At 36.5% G+C, this 19,002-nt stretch overlaps 1 protein-coding gene across 1 annotated transcript; it reads left to right on the top strand.

Annotated features, from left to right (window-relative positions):
- The first annotated feature begins 2,446 nt into the window (after positions 1-2,446).
- Positions 2,447-14,722, top strand: psmc4 (proteasome 26S subunit, ATPase 4). The gene is made up of 11 exons (XM_022220213.2): positions 2,447-2,566; positions 3,217-3,315; positions 4,727-4,913; positions 6,495-6,641; positions 7,678-7,787; positions 10,478-10,571; positions 10,676-10,843; positions 10,952-11,028; positions 13,069-13,237; positions 14,115-14,170; positions 14,269-14,722. The coding sequence occupies exons 1-11, from the start codon at positions 2,534-2,536 to the stop codon at positions 14,380-14,382; spliced, it is 1,254 nt and encodes a 417-aa protein (XP_022075905.1). The 5' UTR covers positions 2,447-2,533; the 3' UTR covers positions 14,383-14,722.
- Positions 14,723-19,002: the final 4,280 nt, after the last annotated feature.

Here is a 19,002-nt window from a genome sequence, read left to right as displayed (position 1 = left end):
TTTTCCAGTTTTCAAATATTACCAGTAATAACTATCAAAATGTCAGAAACATAAAGTACTAAGTAATGTGACTGTTAAAAAAAGAAAAAAAAGAAGAAAAAAAAAACAGCAAAAAGTCTAAATAATGTCCACAACAAAAATCTGTGCTTTTACAAATGATAATTTGTTCTTTTACAATGTTTGACTGGAAAATTGCTATTTCTCTTATGTATTTAAAGAACAATAATATCCTTACTCGACAAGTTTTTGGTACTTTTTCCAAATAAAATGTATTATATTAAGTATTAAAAACTGAATATTTTTAATAAATTTTATGTTAAAAAGTTTCCCTATTTTGTTAAATTACATTTAATATCTAGTAAAATCTCAGAAAAAAATATAAATTTACATGTTCATTGTAAAATAAAAACAACAAAAACTGTAAACACTGTTCACAACAAAAATCTGCTTTGTGTTTTTGCTCTCTTTTTTTGTGCAAATAATAACTTGTTCTTCCAGTGTTTGACAAGAAATTACTTTTCTTTCAGAAAGCTATTTATTGGTTTTAACTAACCTACTATTTAGTCCCTTTCAACCGATTATCAGTTTTAGCAAACCTCCAGATTTGGTAGTTCAAACTGTTAGCAAGCTTTTTCTAATCAGTTACTTTCATCCAGCTAGTCATTAGTTTCAGCTAACCCACAAATACATTACTTCAGTATTTATTAGTTTTAGCTAACTTTCTCATCCATCTAGCTATTTATTAGTTCTTGCTTATTTATTAATCTACTACTTATGGTTGACTAGGTTTTGCTTTTAGTTAACCCAGTAATCTGTTACTTCAAGCTTGCTTTTTATTAGTTTTAGCTAACTTGCTAATCTGCTACTTACAGCTAATTATTTATTAGTTTTAGCTAACTTTTTCATCCATCACTTTAAGCTAGCAATTTGTTAGTTTTTGCTTACTTACTAATCTGCTACTTACAGTTGACTGATTATTAGTTTTAGCTAACCCACTAATTTGTTACTTCAAGCTATTTATTTATTTTTGATAAGTTGAGCTCATCTTTCTAGATATACTTATTGTAAACTGGCGTGGGATTTAAGTACTTCTGGTTGACAATCAGTGATCTAGTTTGCAGGTTTCACTTTCCCTTGTTTTATTAAGTGACTATATGACCAAACCAACATTTAAAAAGGCTGCTGCTCTTTAAATAAACAACTATTCTTACAGGCCTCTGCAGTATTTTTTCCATGTGTCATCTCACACAAGAGAAAAGTGTAGCCCTTGTGGAATCGTGTCATATCTAATATTTGCCAAGTATTTGTCAGTTGAGCCTTGAATGGAAACCACCCTGGCCTGTACAAAATCAGCTCTATATACAAATTTAGCAGAGGTGTGATGCTCACCCGCTTTGGAACAGGATATACAATGCGGGTCTCTGTGCACTCGGGGACTCGTTATACTCCTACCCATGGTGAAGGTGTTTAAAAACATTGTTTAAAATGCCTGGATCAAACAGCTCTACAGTACGTGTTGCTCTCTTACTTATAAAGGTGGGATAGTAAGTCGTAGATAGGTCTGGCGACCCTTCCACCGCAACAGGGTATAGAACACATGGGATGTGATTAATATGCATCACATATCAGTAAAAAATTTTTTATTTGTATTAACCTGACACTTATTTTAAAGTATTATTCATAAAAATAAATACATAAAAACACTGATCTGCCTTCAGTGATTAAAAACCTGACCACTGTCTGATCTAAAAATCTGAGACTGAGGATGTCGTGGTGCACTTCACACTCCTCCTACAGCAACTCTAAGCAACACTGCGGAAATACAGAGGTGGTGATTCATTTATGTGCATCATAACTGAAGTAGGTCATTACATGTGCATGTGTTCTCATGACAATGGATCCTACAAGTTCTGACATTTTTAAAGAAAATGTTTTAATCAGATAATCAAAGATCTTTTAAAGAAAACTTTCAATTCAACAGATGATGTTCTATGATAATGAAGGAGGAACGATCTCAAACCAACATTCAGAAAGTGTTTTATTATGATTATCTCTCGGCAAATTACGAAAAAGTTGTAAGTGAACCCTTTTTTCACATTTATTAGGCAAAATTAGCTTTGCCACCATGGCTAAACATGCTAAAAATGGCTTCGCCATCCTGAGGAAGGCGAATAGCTAGCGCAAGCTCAGGTTTTCAAGATGTTATCGAGGCCTCAGATGGTTTTCTTTTTAAAAAGAACACAATTTCTTCTGTAAAACATTCAAGTTAACAAGTGTTTTCAAACCAACATTCTAACATTATTTTCCAGATATTGTAAAATGGCTGTTTTATAATAAAACATTTTATAGTGTTCCTGTAATGTAATTTATTAATGTGATTTATTTAATTACAATTAATCAAGATATTAATTTATTTTAACAGTAGAGGGCAGCAACGAGCCAATTCAGCCAAGAAGAAGCCGAAACTCCATTACCCATACACCCATTTGGCAGCGTATTACGTCAGAACGTCAGGCAGTAGGAGATTTTCAACATGGAGGACCTCGTAGCTGTGGAAAAGAGCCCGGTACGAGTCATTGACATTTGTTTCCTGTTTTGTGCTTTAAGCTGGCAGAGTTTCTGTGGCAGTATTTTATAAATATACATTCTTGAGTGCTGCTGGCAGTCTGTGTGTTTTTTTTGCTGTGTTTTATCGTCTGTTAGCTCGTTAGCACTGCTGGAACGTAAACCTGCCAATTCATTGCCAGTGCAGTTGCTATGTCATGCAAGTTAGCTGCTAGCGTTAGCATTCTGTGTGTAGCGCTACTTAAACATTAAATACTTTTGGTGAACATGAGAGGTTTATCAAACCACGTTACCTAAAGGCTGTTTTCATAATTTAAAGTGTGTATTGTTTTAATGTGGCTCTAAGTTTTCGCTTTTTGCCTTTGGAGTAGCTAAAGTTAGCTAGCCGTGAACGAGTTAACAGTGGCTAAGCTAGTACTTGTCTCTATAACGTCTTGGGTAAATAAACAGATGGTATTTGTTTGTTGTGTCTGTAAAGTTGCATTTTTGGTGTGGTTTGTTACTGAGCTGGATTCTGCGCCATAGATATAAATTTTGTTGTTGTATGGGTGGAATATAATGCAGCTTACTCACTGTCTTATGTGAGGCGTTAATTACATCAATTCACTCACATTAAATCCAGATTTGTGTGTGTGTTTTTCTGTTTTGCAGGAAGACGTGCCGGCTATACTGAGCTCCAGACCTCAGACCGGCTTGTCCTTCCTGGCCCCAGAACCAGAGGATCTGGAGGACCTTTACAGCAGATACAAGGTTTGATTATCTGCTCACACACTAAACTGTTAGGCTGTTATTTACACAGCTTAATCATTAGGGCTGTCACTAACTGCTATTTTTACAGTGATTACTCTGTTGACTAATTTACAGATCCAGGCAATTAATGTAAACAATAAAATTTACTCAAAAAATACCAAACAAAAGCAAAGTGATTATTTCATTAATCTAATTTTGTCTTGACAAACTCTGTCATTCTATAATGCATCACAGTGTGGAATGCAAACACAGGTTTACATATTAATGTGCAAAACAGGAGAGTTTAACTGCCAATGTGACAAAAATAAACAAAAACTGGGTTCTGGGTTATTTACGCCAGTGGTGTCCGAAGGAAATCCAAGTTTCTGTTAAACCTCTCAAGATGAGCAGATTTGGACATAGTGGACATTATTTGTGTAGGTGTTCTCTCATTGCGGTAGCAGGTTCAAATTCTATGAAATTACAGTTGAATAACCGCACAGCCATTGTCCTAACTTATGCATATGGTGGCTCTGTTAGCTAAGTTGATAGTGTTGAAATCAGGGTTTTAGCAGTGAAGAGCAGCGGCTTGATTAATGTGTAGTTTTAGTTTGCTGTGTTTCAGTCACTGCTTTATAATTTTTTAGTTTCATGACAATAGAAATAACATTAATTTCAATGAGAACCACTTTATTGGGAATTTGGTTGCATTAAAATTATAGTATATGTGAGCACAGAGAGAAGAAGCCTCCCAAAGCCTTGGGTTATTTGTAAAAACTTTTGTATTTAACTGAGCCAGACTTTCTGCTACCACCATCATTGTCTGAAACAATAGCTCTGAATGAATAAGTGGAGCTGAATGACAATTACAAAACAGTTACATGGTGATAGTAAAGAAAAACATTTCTTAAATTCAATTAAGGTAAAAATAACACTTTTGATTTCAAAGTGCAATCATATTTTTGGCATTGATATTGTTGATTATGCCAGCTGTATAAATAATTCATCAAAATTGCAATACAGCTAAAAGCAATGTCCAGAGGTTATTAGGTTGACTTGACTAAAATATAACTAACTAAAAGTATGTATATAACTAAAAATGCAATAAACAGTTCAACAAGGAGTCCTCCCTTCATGAACGGAAACAGTGATCATTCAGGTTACGGGTTGTGATGCTGCGACACTTATTGTTTTAAACAAAAAGTGTTTGTTATTCAGCCTACAGAAAGCAAAATACAAGAGATCGTGCTTACTGTGGTAAAGGTCCGTTCTGAGGCTGGAACAATCCTAGTGGAATCAATACATTTAATCATTTTTGAAAAGTTTTCACAGCTGTGAATTAACACAATGCACCAAACACCTTTACAGATTAAACTTTTTGTTGTCCTTGTGGTGTATATTGAAATATCGCTGCTTTTCTGTGTGTTTGCAGAAGCTGCAGCAGGAGTTAGAGTTCCTGGAGGTGCAGGAGGAGTACATCAAAGATGAGCAGAAGAACCTGAAGAAGGAGTTCCTCCACGCTCAGGAGGAGGTGAAGAGGATACAGAGCATCCCCCTGGTCATTGGCCAGTTCCTGGAGGCTGTGGACCAGAACACAGCTATTGTTGGTTCCACTACAGGTAAGAATAAAAGTAAAAACACAGACCTACACTGAGAGAGGAGATATGATGTATGGTGCGTTTAAGAAGTAAAAATAAAAGGAAGTTGAACAATGCAGTATGTACAAGAGATAGACCCTTCATCAGCAGCAAAAAACTGTTGGTTATAATGTTTGATAGTATCATTGAAATACATCAATACAAAAGGCGATTAAAGCAAATAATAAAATACAAGAACAAACTTCAAGTATCTTATCTCTGCTGACATGTACAGATATTCTTTAGTTTTAACTTTACATCAGGTGACAAAATACATTATTTAGTATATAATACATTGATTCTGAAATGTGTTTATGTCTAAATGTATGTATTTGTGTTAATATTGTATTAACATTAAAATTATTACCTGAGGCATAAGTGGTTGAGTGCAAAGTAAGGTAGTTAAGTTTCATTCTGCCTTTTTTTCTGCTGGTCTTTGTTAAAATTGTGTCATTAAAAACTACCAAATGTTATTGATATTGACCAAAACTAAAGATTTCATCCCCAAGCTACACTGACAGGTCTGAAAGGCATGTTAACAAATAAATAAAAAAATGACACTATTTATAAGCCAGTGACTGTAGGAACGGTCAAATTTTAAATTTTCTTGCAGTCCCTGAACTAACCATGTGTGACGTTCCATTCGTTCTGTAAAATAACCACATTTAAGCTTAAAATTGTAACGTTTCATCTAAATTGGCTTATCGGCTCAACTTTTGTGTTTTCGTATTTTATGATTTATAGCGTCAGAACTCTGTAATGCTGCACAGACAGGATATTTCTGAGTTCTCTCTCCTTCTAGTCATGGTTGTGCTGTTCTCAATATTGCTGAGCCCACAGTGAGTAAAAAATGTGACCGGAACAAAAATACTCAGGAACAGTTTGAGGTTGAATTGGTTAAACAAGAAAGCTGAAGGATCTAACCAACAGTAGATCAGCAAGTAAAATTATTCAAATTGGTTATAAATTGTTTAAAGTAGTCAATTCAAGGTGTTGTTTTCTGGACTCAAAATGCTCCCACAGGCTCCACTTGAGTATTTAATTTCCTACAACTTGATAATGTCCTCATCTACTGATCTAATTTTCATTTCGGGTCTTTTTGTTTTTTGCTGTTTCACTTTAAAGTTTGCAGTTCTGGAACAGAAACGTTTCGGTTCTAAAGCGTGTTCATTTGTGGCGGGAATACTCGGAATGATTATACACTAGGCCTAGAAACAGAACTAAAGCATTGGTGGAAACTGTGGTTAATGCACGCTTTCATTTATTTATTTTTGTCTGTCAGTGCGACCAAATGTGTTCCGTACAGACAGACACAAAATGACTGCGAGAATAAATAAATAAATAGATTTGCTGAGAATTATAAATTAAAGAAGATGCATACGAGCTGTATGTTTAAATACTTTATCATGTTTAGGCTTTCAGGGTCTTTAGAGAAAAACCAGGAGGAGAAGTACTGTGTGCTGTCGACTTTTAATTATTCAGTGCAAAGTATGTGCTCTGAATCTGTAATGAGTGCACACCCCGTGTTCTCCGTCCTTTAATTCACCATTGTTCCTCTTTCAGGGTCCAACTACTACGTGCGCATCCTGAGCACCATCGACAGAGAGCTGCTGAAGCCCAATGCCTCGGTGGCGCTGCACAAGCACAGCAACGCTCTGGTGGATGTTCTTCCTCCGGAGGCAGACAGCAGCATCATGATGCTGACGTCAGGTACGCTCTGTCCTGTGTTCTCCGGCGGGATGAGACAGTCTCACATTGTGCTCAGAGTTTTTGTATTTTTAATTTGGGACCCAAAACTAAGTTCTGTAAAACACTTTATATGTTTTCACACCAGGGATCTTTTGTATTATCACCCACATAAAATACATTTGAAGCCATTTTAAGGGTTCAGTATCTCCACAAATAAAACTCCCACAGCTGAGAGGTTTGGTGAGGCACAGACAGAATAGTTTCCAGCAGATCCAAATGATTGGAATGACTCCAGCAGAGGACAGATGTTTAATTACTGGAACCCAGAATTGAAAAATATACTCGATTTTCAAACAAGGTTGATTGTTGGGACTCCAGAAAATTTCAGTAAATGTATTTATGTGAATGTATCGGTACAAATTCATGTGTTGCAATTTTCACAAGCCAAGGTTCCATTGTTTTTTCTGTTGTGACTTTAAAACTATCTGAGATAACTCAAGATAGTCTCAAATGTCTTTAGGGTCGTCCATAATTATGAAAAATGGTCCAGATTAACTCCAGATTCTTCAAAATTGCTTCACATTTGTCCAGAATGATCTGAAACTTGTCTAGAATACTCAAAATTGTCTAAAATGACATACATTTTTCCAAAATGATAATAATAATAAATGCTTATTGACCCCTTAGAAATGATTGAACATCAGTAGAATTTGATGGCAAATATGGCAAGAAAATGTTTTAATTGTTTGCTGTTTTGACTTTACATTAAATATGATCAAAAACTGTTCAAAATGGCATTCCTCTAAGTGTGTGAGTGCTCGAGATTGACTTTCTTTGTGCTTACAGTGACCATGTTGCACAATCTTATAGTACATGCCTAAAAGGATGAACACATTTTAAACAGCAGGTTGTACAAGAGTTGTGATTGTAGAAGTTTATTGAGGTCTTATTGTCAGAATTCTGAAAACTCTGAACAAAATCTGAGACTGAGCTGTAACAGTCCTGAATTCTGACTAGACTGACGTGTTTTTTGTGTTCACCATGTTTCTGCTTTCAGACCAAAAGCCAGATGTGATGTATGCCGACATTGGTGGTATGGACATCCAGAAGCAGGAAGTCCGAGAAGCCGTGGAGCTGCCTCTCACACACTTTGAGCTCTACAAACAGGTCAGATATTCAAGTGACATTCAGAAAGAGTCTAGTGGTCGACTGAATATCTAATGTGATATTTAGTGTTTTTTCCAACCTTTGGTATTCACGATGGCTGCACAGTGGAGTAGTGGTTAGCACTTTTGCCTTGCGGGAAGAAGATCCCCGGTTCAAATCCCGGGGTGGGCCTGGGATCTTTCTGCATGGAGTTTGCATGTTCTCCCTGTGCATGTGTGGGTTTTTCTCCGGGCACTCTGGCTTCTTCCCACAGTCCAAAAATATGCTGAGGTTAATTGGTTACTCTAAATTGCCTGTAGGTGTGAATGTGAGTGTGGTTGTCTGTCTGTATATGTAGCCCTGAGACAGACTGGCGACCTGTCCAGGGGGTCCTCTGCCTTCGTCCGAGTCAACTGGGATAGGCTCCAGCACCCCCCGCGACCCTAGTGAGGATAAAGTGGTGTATAGAGAATGGAGAGAATGGCATTCATGATGTTAATGAGTGATTGTTAAGTGATTCATTTGTAATTTAAATGGGTAATAATATATTAGCCAATAAGCTAGAAGAAAAAGAATATACATGTCAGGAAATGTATTTGTTGTAGTTCCTGGCTGTTCCACCAGGTGGAGCCTCTTGCTGTTTGATCCTCAAAACTCCAATGTCTGGGTGTTTTATTTGCCCCTGTCATATTTTTCCTCACTGTGGCCTCATTTCTGCTGCAATATAAAGTCCTGCGCCTCTTTGGAAGCAGACTTTAAACACAAAACTAAAAGAAGAGAGAACTCAGAAATGTCTTCTGTGCTGTATGACACAACTAGAAATCTTAAAAAAGGAAAGAAAATAATTTATTTGCTTATTTACAGAAAGTGGGAATCAGCATTTTCAACATTTCTCCAAGTGTCCACGGGTATTATTATTACTGGAAAAAATGTGACTATATTGTGTAGAATATTTGTTCTTTTCCTTCTTGCATTTGTTTTCATACCTGCTTCCTCTGCTCTGTGTAAACACAGCCCTCAGTTCAGCCGAAAACTGTTTTTATACCTAACTGTTGGTTGCAGTCGAGACAGTCATGACTTCTCAGCTGTTCCAAAGAACGCAGAATTATTAGTTTTTTCAAAGGTCTGGTGTACAATTCTGACTTTTGGTGATTTTCAAAAATGAAATGCAGAATAACGTGAGTCGGCTGACATGTCAAACTTTGAAGTTTAGAATTTCATTTTGAATTTTTCTGAGCACTGCCGAATAGTTGAAAATCTAGTGATTCTTCTTGTTTTTAATTTCTGGCTCATAAATGGTCTCATGTTGGCGATTTAAATTGTTTTATTTAAGGTAACTTGACTTTTAAACCTGCTGGATTTTGAGGTTCAGTGGGTTAATGAGGTGGAATTACAGGTGTGTTTGCATAAAACAAATGTGACAGTCGTGGTGATTAACTCTGCAGCTTCATAGTATTAATAGTTCAGTTTAGCTATCTACCTGGCATTCATGCTAAGCGAGGATTTAGAAATGCTGACACAGAGTGGGTGCTGAATGTGCTAATGTCCAGGTGCAGCAGGTCTCTGATTACAGGCTTTCAACAACATTTTTGTGATAAAAGTGTATTGGCAGCGCTCTGCTCCGAGTATAAATCCATTTTAGATTTGGAAATAAACCCTGACAGATTTCCTGGAATGACTAAGTTGCTGTGACCGTATTTGTGAACGTCTGTTCCAGCTGTGCAGCTGTTTTTTGCAGTTGGATTATGCTGTGAGGATTTATTTTTTATATCAAACGGCTGTGAGCAGGTTATTCAAGTTACAGGTTATTCACTGTGGAAGACCGTAGCTTGTTTGCTTTTTGATGAGTAATTTTAAATAGTCATTATTTTTGCTGATTTATTTTTAGCTCACTAAACTGGTGTTTATCTGTTTTTTTTAACTTCTCCTGTAACTGAGCTGATTTTACAGGTAACATTAAATGTTTATGGTTAAAATCTGTTTTATTTGCATTGGAAATGCATCCACTGAATTTCATTCATTCCAACCATTAATTGATTTTTGATTGTCAACTTGGTCTATGTTGATTTAGGGTTAAATTGTTTAAAACATTCATCAATAATTGGTGTTGTATTTTTTTTCAAATATTTTTTTTAAAATTATTAGAAAATAAATGAATTTTAAAATGTGGTACTTTAGTTCTTTTTCTGCAATCACCACTCTGTACTCTCTGCAATATCCTGCTGCTCACACGTCTGACAAATATTTAAAAGTATAACAGTTGTTGCCAAAGTGGATGAAAATATACATTTTCTCAATCTAAATGTGGGAAATCCTGTGCTGGATGTTTGTTGTTGTTTTTTAATTAGCTTAGCCATAAACCATAGCTTTGATTAATTGTTCTTTATCTGTTCTTCCTGTTCATGTAACTGAGCTGATTTTCCAGGTAGCAGTAATTGTTCCGCTGTATTTCATTTATTTCAGCCATTAATCAATTTGATTGTTAGTTTTGCCGGCTGTCGGTTTGGACCACTGATGGAGTCTGACAAATGTTTAGAAGCGTAACAGTTGCTGTCAAAGTGGACGAAAATATAACTTATCGATCAAAATGTAGGAAACCTCGTGCTGGACGTTTTTGGTTATGTTATTTTTTTTCCTCTTTAATCAGCTTGGACTGTGATTGGACAGATCTGTTATTCAGTCAGATTAACATTTATGTTTCCCATCTTCAGATTGGCATCGACCCACCCAGAGGTGTTCTAATGTACGGACCTCCAGGATGCGGCAAAACTATGTTGGCCAAAGCTGTGGCACACCACACCACAGGTGAATTTGTTGCTGCACCTCCTTGACACAGAAAGCAATAACTCCTTTATGTTGACAGTTTGTTGATGATGCCCTTCGTCTGTGTCCCGTCTGTCTGCGTGCAGCGGCGTTTATCCGTGTTGTGGGCTCTGAGTTTGTTCAGAAGTATTTGGGTGAAGGTCCTCGTATGGTGCGTGATGTCTTCCGGCTGGCGAAGGAAAACGCCCCCGCCATCATCTTCATCGATGAGATCGACGCTATCGCCACCAAGCGTTTTGATGCACAGACCGGAGGTACGAATCAGTGCCGCTAATAAACCCAACTCACATGTTTAGGTGACCGTTAAAGTCCGTGCAGCTTCTCCCTTATTATGTAAACACAGTTGTTGTCTTCTTCTGCAGCTGACAGGGAAGTGCAGAGGATCTTACTGGAGCTGCTAAATCAAATGGATGGCTTTGATCAGAACGTCAACGTCAAGGTGAGCCAAGTCCACCTGTCTGAGGAGCCTCTTATCTCTTCCCCTGTGACTGCACCACCTCAGTAAGTGCTGAGCAGCCTTCCTTTCATTTCACTCGGCTCAGAAAGCATCCCTGAGGCCTGTGCTGTCATTCATTGAGACCTAAATTTGACATTTTGCCCGTAAGCTGTTTGCAGACAGCACTGCTCAGAATCGCACAAAGAAAGCCTTCGTTTTGTACGCACATGGTCATTGCTTATTTCTAGGAACTGGTAAATGCTGAGCTTTCTGGGACAGAGTTGCATCCTAGCAGCACAGAACATGTTTGTTTTTACTGGCAGAGTATCAATGGCACTAATAAGTGTAATATTTCACTTACATGGATATAATTTCCTCTATTTAAAAATCATTCATGGCAGATTAACTTTGAATATAATGAAATCTTTGCAACTTGAACAGCTGGTAATTGGTAAAGTCTTCTCTGTGGGATTCCATCGTTTTGGTTACCAGCTTTAGAGGATTAAAGGATAAAACAGCCGTCCTTTATAACATCTAATTCAAGCTTAGCTCATTGTTGTTGACCAAAGAAAAGCTTGGACTGGAGTTATGCCTGCACTTCAACCAATCTATGGGTCACAGAGAAAGACAGAAATCGACGTCATATCTAGATGAGCTAAACATTCTACAGTGCACTGAGTGACCACCTGCTGCCTTATTAGTCTGAATTAATTCTAAATTAACATATACAGCTGGTGTTAGCAGCACATTAATCACTGATCATTTTCTGCTGAAATGATGAAGCAAACCAGCTGCACATTTAATATGGTTTGTGAAATTTATTCATAGAAATATTGTAAAGTTGCAAAAAAAATAACCATCGCGTACTGTTTTCATGTCAAAAAACATTTCTCACCCAAATATTACACAAGAGTGAGTCTAATGATCTTTTAACACACACAAGCTAACCTACCGTTTTTAGATGATCTGACATGTTGGTTGCTGTGGTACAAAAACTGCTGTTTGCAAAGTTTACGCTGAATCTGACTTGAAATGTTTAAAAAATTGTTCAAAATCATTTAAACAAAATTACTTGACTGTAAACTTGTTCAAAATGACCTAAAATGTGTCCACAAGTGTTTAAGAATTGTCTAGATGACTTATACCTTGTCCAAAACAACTAAATACCTGTCTAAGATTGCATGAAATGTGTCCAAAATCACTCACCTTCAAAATTTGTCTTAATAATAATAATAACTTTATTTATATAGCACCTTTACGAAGAACATTCACAAAGTGCTTTGGCAGGTAAAACATAAAAATGACAAAAATATACTGAGTGGATAGTAAAAGCTAAAGGATGACATCACATAAGGGGGTTAAGAGAGAAGCTGAAGAGCGAATAAAAGATAGAAATAGATTAAGATGAGGAGGTTTGAAAGAGGGACTCCAAGCAGTGAAAATTTTAAAAAGGCAGAGAGTGATAAAAGAGAACTTTACTAGAAGGCGAGTGTATAGAAGTGGGTTTTAAGAAGAGATTTAAAAGAAGTTACTGATTCATCGAGCCTTATCTCTTCAGGCAGGTCATTCCAATGCAGATGGCTCCTGACAGAGAAGGCCTTGGATTTAAGTCTTGACTTTGGAACGGCCAGGAAGGACCCACCCAACGATCTAAGGCTGCGTGTAGAGACGCACAGGGTTAACATGTCTACAGTATCCAGGGGCAAGACCCTGGAGAGCTTTAAAAGTGATCAGCAAATTCTAAAAAGCTTTAAATATGTCCAAAATTGCATAAAGCATGCCCGAAATAATTTAAAATATGTCCAAAGTTGTGAAAACTCAAGGGTGTTTACAGGTAGTCTGTTCCTGCCGCCACCAAAAATAATGGATCAATCCTGAAAGGCTGCTGATGTAGAGCTTTTTTTTTGATGAAAGTAACACCAGAGGTTTTCCCACAAATGAGGCTTGGGTTGGATATCGACCGTCCCGTCCCCCTGAACGCTGTAGCTCTTTACTATGCTACGTTTCCAGTTTGCCCCTCAGTGACATTTGAACCCTCCTCAGGTGATCATGGCCACCAACAGAGCGGACACGTTGGACCCGGCCCTGCTCCGTCCCGGGCGTCTGGACAGAAAGATCGAGTTCCCTCTCCCCGACCGCAGGCAGAAGCGCCTCATTTTCTCCACCATCACCAGTAAGATGAACCTGTCGGAGGAGGTCGACCTGGAGGACTGTATCCTTTCGGTTCCATAACAGCGTCTTTGTGTGGGCGAAAAGTGAATCTTCCTGCTTGGAGGGCATGTTGTGAAGCATTTACTGTGATACGCAATCACAAGTTACTATAAAACCATAGAACCCATAAAAAAACATAAAGCCATAAAACCAAAATGCAGCACTGATGAATCGGTACCATTTCAGTGAGGCATTTTGGGATGACATGAAAATAATAAAAACAGTCCTAGGATTCAAAGGCATGTCTGAATAGGTGAAAAGGCACATGTCTGCATAGATCCACTGCTAATATGTCCTCAAATTTTGTAGATTAAAAATGCAATTAGTATGATATGCAGGATGTTTTTGTTTTTTCTCGAACGCTCCAAAAAAAACTTAAGAACTTGTCCAAAATGACTCAAAAATTTTTCAAAATGGCAATGACATCATTTTTTTCCCCAAATGATAAAAATTGTCTAAAATGATGAGAACTGTCTGAAATGTCGAAAGATTGTTCAAAATTACTCAGAAATTGTTCAAACTGACTCAAAATGTTCCCAAAATGACTTGGAAATTGTTCAGAATCACTCAAATTCTTATCTAGCCGTATTCAAAACTGTCCTAACAATTGTCCAGAATGGCTCTAACCTCGGTTGTGCTGCTTCCATAGAGGTGCGGGTCTTATTATAGTGGTAAAAGAAGAAACCTTCCAGTAGTTCAAACTGCCTCGAAAATGCTGGACTCAGAAGGTTAAATTTGCACAATTAAAATGAAAACTACTCATTACAGCTGGTTCATTTGCGGTTTGATGTGCTAAAAATGAGAATTTCCACCGCTAATCCATCGTTTATGTTCTTGAGTTGTCACTGTGTTGTTACTCGTCCTTAACTGACGGACAGACGTGGCGAGACCCGATAAGATCTCTGGAGCTGACATTAATTCCATCTGCCAGGAGGTGAGCTACAGCTTTATTCTCATTAAATCAAAATGAATTAATAAGTTAAAATGGGAGAGCAAATGTTAATTTGTGGTTTTGATTTCTCTGTGTCTCAGGCTGGCATGTTGGCAGTGCGTGAGAACAGGTACATCGTCCTCGCCAAAGACTTCGAAAAAGCATACAAGACGGTCATCAAGAAGGACGAGCAGGAGCACGAGTTCTACAAGTAGAGAGAGAACACCAGCCCGAGAGTAAAAAATAGTGTCCAGACACACGTTTGTTTCCGTCTGTATCAACAGTGTGGCTTTTGTGGATTTGCTTCCCCGACCTGCATCGATTTTTAGGACTAAATTTACTCAGTTTGGCAGAACGTCAGATTGGCTCCACGTCTCCAGCCGCCAGGTGATTCACTACTAAGGTGTTTTTTTGTACAGGCACTCTGCTGGTTCCTAAATATATCCAGCCCCGACTGTAGCTAGGACAGAACATTTGTATCAATATGTACTCACCTAACAAGACATGACTTCAAAAATCCATTAAAGATGTTTTCCATAAAACAATAAACAAACATTATTGTTGTTTTTTTTTCACTTTTTCACGGTTAGAGCTGCAGCGAGTAGTCACCAGATAACGTTATGGTGGTTCTCCCCATGGACTATTATGAGGACAACTTATTTGAAATTCATGAAAAAGTGTCTAGATTGACCCAATAAAATTCAGAACAGTTTAAAAATAGAAAATGGTCAAAAATGACAAAAGTCTTCCCAAAAGAACACGTTCAAAATGGCTGATAACGTGTCTCAAATGATTCAGAAATTGTCCAAAAGTATAATAATTTCAACCTAAACTGTTAATAAAATATCCAGAATTAATTAAAATGTGTCCAAAAAGCCTTCAAAGTTGTCCAAATTAATCAAGAATTGTCTGAAATATCAAAAACCTGTTTAAAATGACTAACAATGGTCCAATATGATTTGTTTGTCCAATGTAATGTGTAAAATTGACTCAAACATGTCCAAAATGATTGTCTGAAATGACTCAAAATGTGTCCAAAATGCCCTCAAATTTGTCCAAATGACTCAAAAATAATCTGGAATGACAAAACCCTGTCAAAAATGACAAAAAATGTCCAAATGACTTTCAAAATTGTCTGCAGTGACAAAAACATGTCTAAAATTACTTTTACAAAATGATTACAAACCTGTCTGATGGTTCGCCAAATTAACTTCAAAAGTTGTTCAAAATGACTCAGTATTGTCCAGAAGTTTAAAAAAATGTCCAGGATGACTCATAATGTGTCCAAAAGACTCTGATCACCTGTTTGAAATGATTCTGAATTTGTCAGATGATTTAAAACTGTCTGAAATTAATTACAATATGTTTAGAATACCTTAAAATTTCTCTGAAGTAACAGACTTGTCCGAAATTACTTTTTTCTTTCTAAATGTCTCAAAAAAAATTGTGTAAGTTGACAAAACCATTTCTAAATGGACTCAAAAATTGTGTAAAATTACATTATTATTTACCTAAATGACTCAAAATTATTCAAAAGATACAAATATTTTCATAAATGTCTCAAAAATTCTCTAAAATTTCTTTTTATAAAAATTTTAGAACGTCATCTTGGAAATGGACATTTTATGGACCAAATGATTAAGGAACAGGTTATAAATCAGGTTTAAACCATCTACAGAACGACTGATAATGAAAATAATAATCAGTAACAGTCTTGGTTGTGATTTTTATGTCCTCTGTGGTCTCACAAAGTCAACATGTGGAGCCCACTGGGGTGGAGTGGACACTTAGGTGACAAAAATGTGACATTAGGCAGGTTTATTAGCAGCTGGGAGACCAACTGGACCTGGTCAGCAGCCGTACATGAGATAAGCGTACTCTTCTGTGGTCGGACTGCAGTCACACTGGAGCTGACAGAGCCGAGTCAGATGGATGCCGGTGTTCGGACGGACCTCTCGAGTCTTGGGCCTCCGCTGCCTCTCTGTGTTCAGGTCAGTCCACGAGCCGCAGCACTGCAGCTGGAGGTTGTAGTTCCCCCTTTAGGCCACCAGGGGGAGAAAGATCATTCGTTACATTGTACAGCGTCACTTCTGTCTCATGGATATATTTATATGGATGTACACTGTAAAAAAATTAGCATTTTTATTGAATTGTTTGAAAGATTTACTGCTATTTTTTACAGATTTTTTCCCCCCTGTTTTGTTAAATTACAGGTAATTAGTAAAATCTGAAAATAACTAATGGAAATGCTAACTAATTTTAAAAAAGGGCCAAAACTGTAATTAATGTCCATTTCAAAAATAATATTTTTATGAATGTTAATGTGTTCTTTTACATTTGACAAAAAAATTACCATATTTTTACTTTTTTCATTCCTTAAACTTATTTGAATTTTTTATTTACATATTTTTTTCATTATTTACATTTATTTTATAAATTTCACTTGTTTAAAAAAATTGCAGATAGCTACTAAAATCACAGAAAAAAATTAGTAATTTACACGTTGAATGAACATCAACAACAAAAAATTATAAATGTTCACATGAAAAATCTTTGTTTTTAAAAATGGTAATTCAGATTTTAAAAAAAAATTATTTGTTTGCGAAATTATACAAATGTTTTACTGTATTTAAAATCAGCAAAAATATATTCCTTACAGTTTAAACCGTGATTTGAAATACATTATAATGCATGTGATGGATTGAATAGTGGTAATTACTTTTAAAAAAAAGATTTTACACATATCCCTGTTTTGTTATAGTACATATATATATATATATATATATATATATATATATATATATATATATATATATATTTCTGACTTTAGAATGTTTCATTTTTAAGATTTTTTTTCCTAGCACCTTTGCTGCCATATTTTCTGTAAAAAAACAACAGGTTTCTAAATTATTCTCATTATTTTTACGGTGTATATACATGAGAGTGGAATCCAAAGCACCCACATGTGTTTCACTTCGTCCCTGCTAGGAAGAGTGTAGGTGACCTGGTCGAAATAATAGGGACAGAGCAGCAGGGTGGCCTCCTCTGGCCGGACGGACATGGTGAAAAAGATGTCCTCCAGCATGTTGTCTGGTCCAAACACTTGTCCTGGGAAGACCGTCGACCACAAGGCCGACACAAAAGCATCCATGCAGGCCTGTGAAGGCGAGGGGATGAGAGGGAGGATGCTGTACAGACGAGGCCAGGATGCCATGGAGCTAAACTGTCCAATCAGAAACAGAACATGGAGGCAGAGACGCACGGAATACAAGGTGTTAGTGATGGTGTTAATATGGCTTTTCTTAACCCTCATGTCGTTCTGCGGGTCAGATTGACCCATTTTACAGTTTGAAAATGTGGAAAAAAATGCATTTTCACAGTGAAACTTCTGATGTCCACATTCTTAACATTTTTGGGAAATTTGGAACATTTTTGGTGGAAAAAAATAAATGTTAAAAATGTTTCTTAAGAACATTCACAAAAAAATCAACCAAAATCCAGTGAAATTTGATGGATTTTGGTTGATTTTTTTCTGAATTTTATTAAAGGAAATATCTGAAGTTTTACTGACATACATGTAATCATTTCAGATATTTTAAAGATTTTTTCAAGATTTTTAATCATTTATTTTTTAATATTTACAGGAATTTTCTTGACAAATTTGGGGGATTTTTTTTTAAATTAAAACATTTAAGGAATTAATGGATTTTTTCCTGAAGGTTTTGCAAATTTTCAGAAATTTGTAGAATTTTTTTGCTGAATTTTTGGATTTTTTTTCAAACAAGGAAACAATATTTTTTGGTGCTCGTAAATGACGACAACAGGAGGGTTAAAGGGAGACTCTGGATAGATATCAACATGAAGCATCAACATTAGGATACTTACATTAAAACCTTTATTTTTTATTTTTATATTACTGGTTTTCTGAAGTGGAAAATCAGATCTTATTTGACTGAATATTTCCAGAAGAAAGATCTGAAAGCTGCACGAAACCAGCGTCAGATTACTGCCAAAGGTTTTAACGGAGGGAGAGGTTTGGCTTTTTATCGCTTCTCAAATCAGAAAAACAGCCAGGAAAAAAACCCAAAAAATTTTCTTCATGTTGTCAGGAACAAATTATTGTATAATTCAGCCAGTGAATTACAAATTAACAAACACCTCAGATTTTAAATTGGAATAAAACTAGAAAGTGTTGAAGTGGAGATTTTTAGGATCAGAACTGGAGGAAAACAGGTTTGAAAGATATGCATTGTAAACTTCCATGCTTTTTTATTTTCAGATATCACATGTTTAAATATACAAATTAGTTATCTTATTAAACGTACACTAATTTCCATGGTTTAATGACCAAACTGTGTATTTTTAAATCAGATTTTCACTAAAGCAGCCCAAAATCTGACCCCAAAACTGACCAGAGCATGAAACAAAAAGTGTTTTTACCTGCAGTGTCTCACCTTAAAATCACAGATGCCTCTGAAAGTGTGTGATGATCGTCTGATTGTGTCTTACCGCGACTGTATAAAGGTGATCTTGTGCCTGAAAAGTGTGTTTTGTTTACTTTTGAACATGACCCGGTTCTGGAGCACATCACAGTTTTAAACGACGACTGCAGAACAACACTCAGAGTTAATGGAGGTGACTAACTGCTGCAGTGACCAGTTCAACCTGTAGTTTGGGCCAACTCAGGTTTGCAGCTTACAGAGTCTAATTATGTGGTTCTAGCAGAAGCCTTTGTCTGTTTAAGCCTTAAGAAATACACAAAGTGTGTACGTATCCAGGGCGGTGCCTCGTGTCTGATTTCTTAAGAATATTCCACAGATAAAGACATGTTTGCC

This window comes from Acanthochromis polyacanthus, chromosome 12, assembly GCF_021347895.1.
Source record: "Acanthochromis polyacanthus isolate Apoly-LR-REF ecotype Palm Island chromosome 12, KAUST_Apoly_ChrSc, whole genome shotgun sequence".
NCBI lineage: Eukaryota > Metazoa > Chordata > Actinopteri > Pomacentridae > Acanthochromis > Acanthochromis polyacanthus.
The sequence above is the reverse complement of the archived record's forward strand: the minus strand, read 5'-3'. Positions and strand labels throughout refer to the sequence as shown.

Bases quoted from the DNA above. Each gene is read 5' to 3' on its own strand.
- psmc4 (XM_022220213.2), top strand. From the start codon at position 2,534: ATGGAGGACCTCGTAGCTGTGGAAAAGAGCCCG. The intron at 4,914-6,494 runs GTAAGAATAAAA...TTCCTCTTTCAG, and splicing joins TATTGTTGGTTCCACTACAG to GGTCCAACTACTACGTGCGC. The intron at 7,788-10,477 runs GTCAGATATTCA...TCCCATCTTCAG, and splicing joins ACTTTGAGCTCTACAAACAG to ATTGGCATCGACCCACCCAG.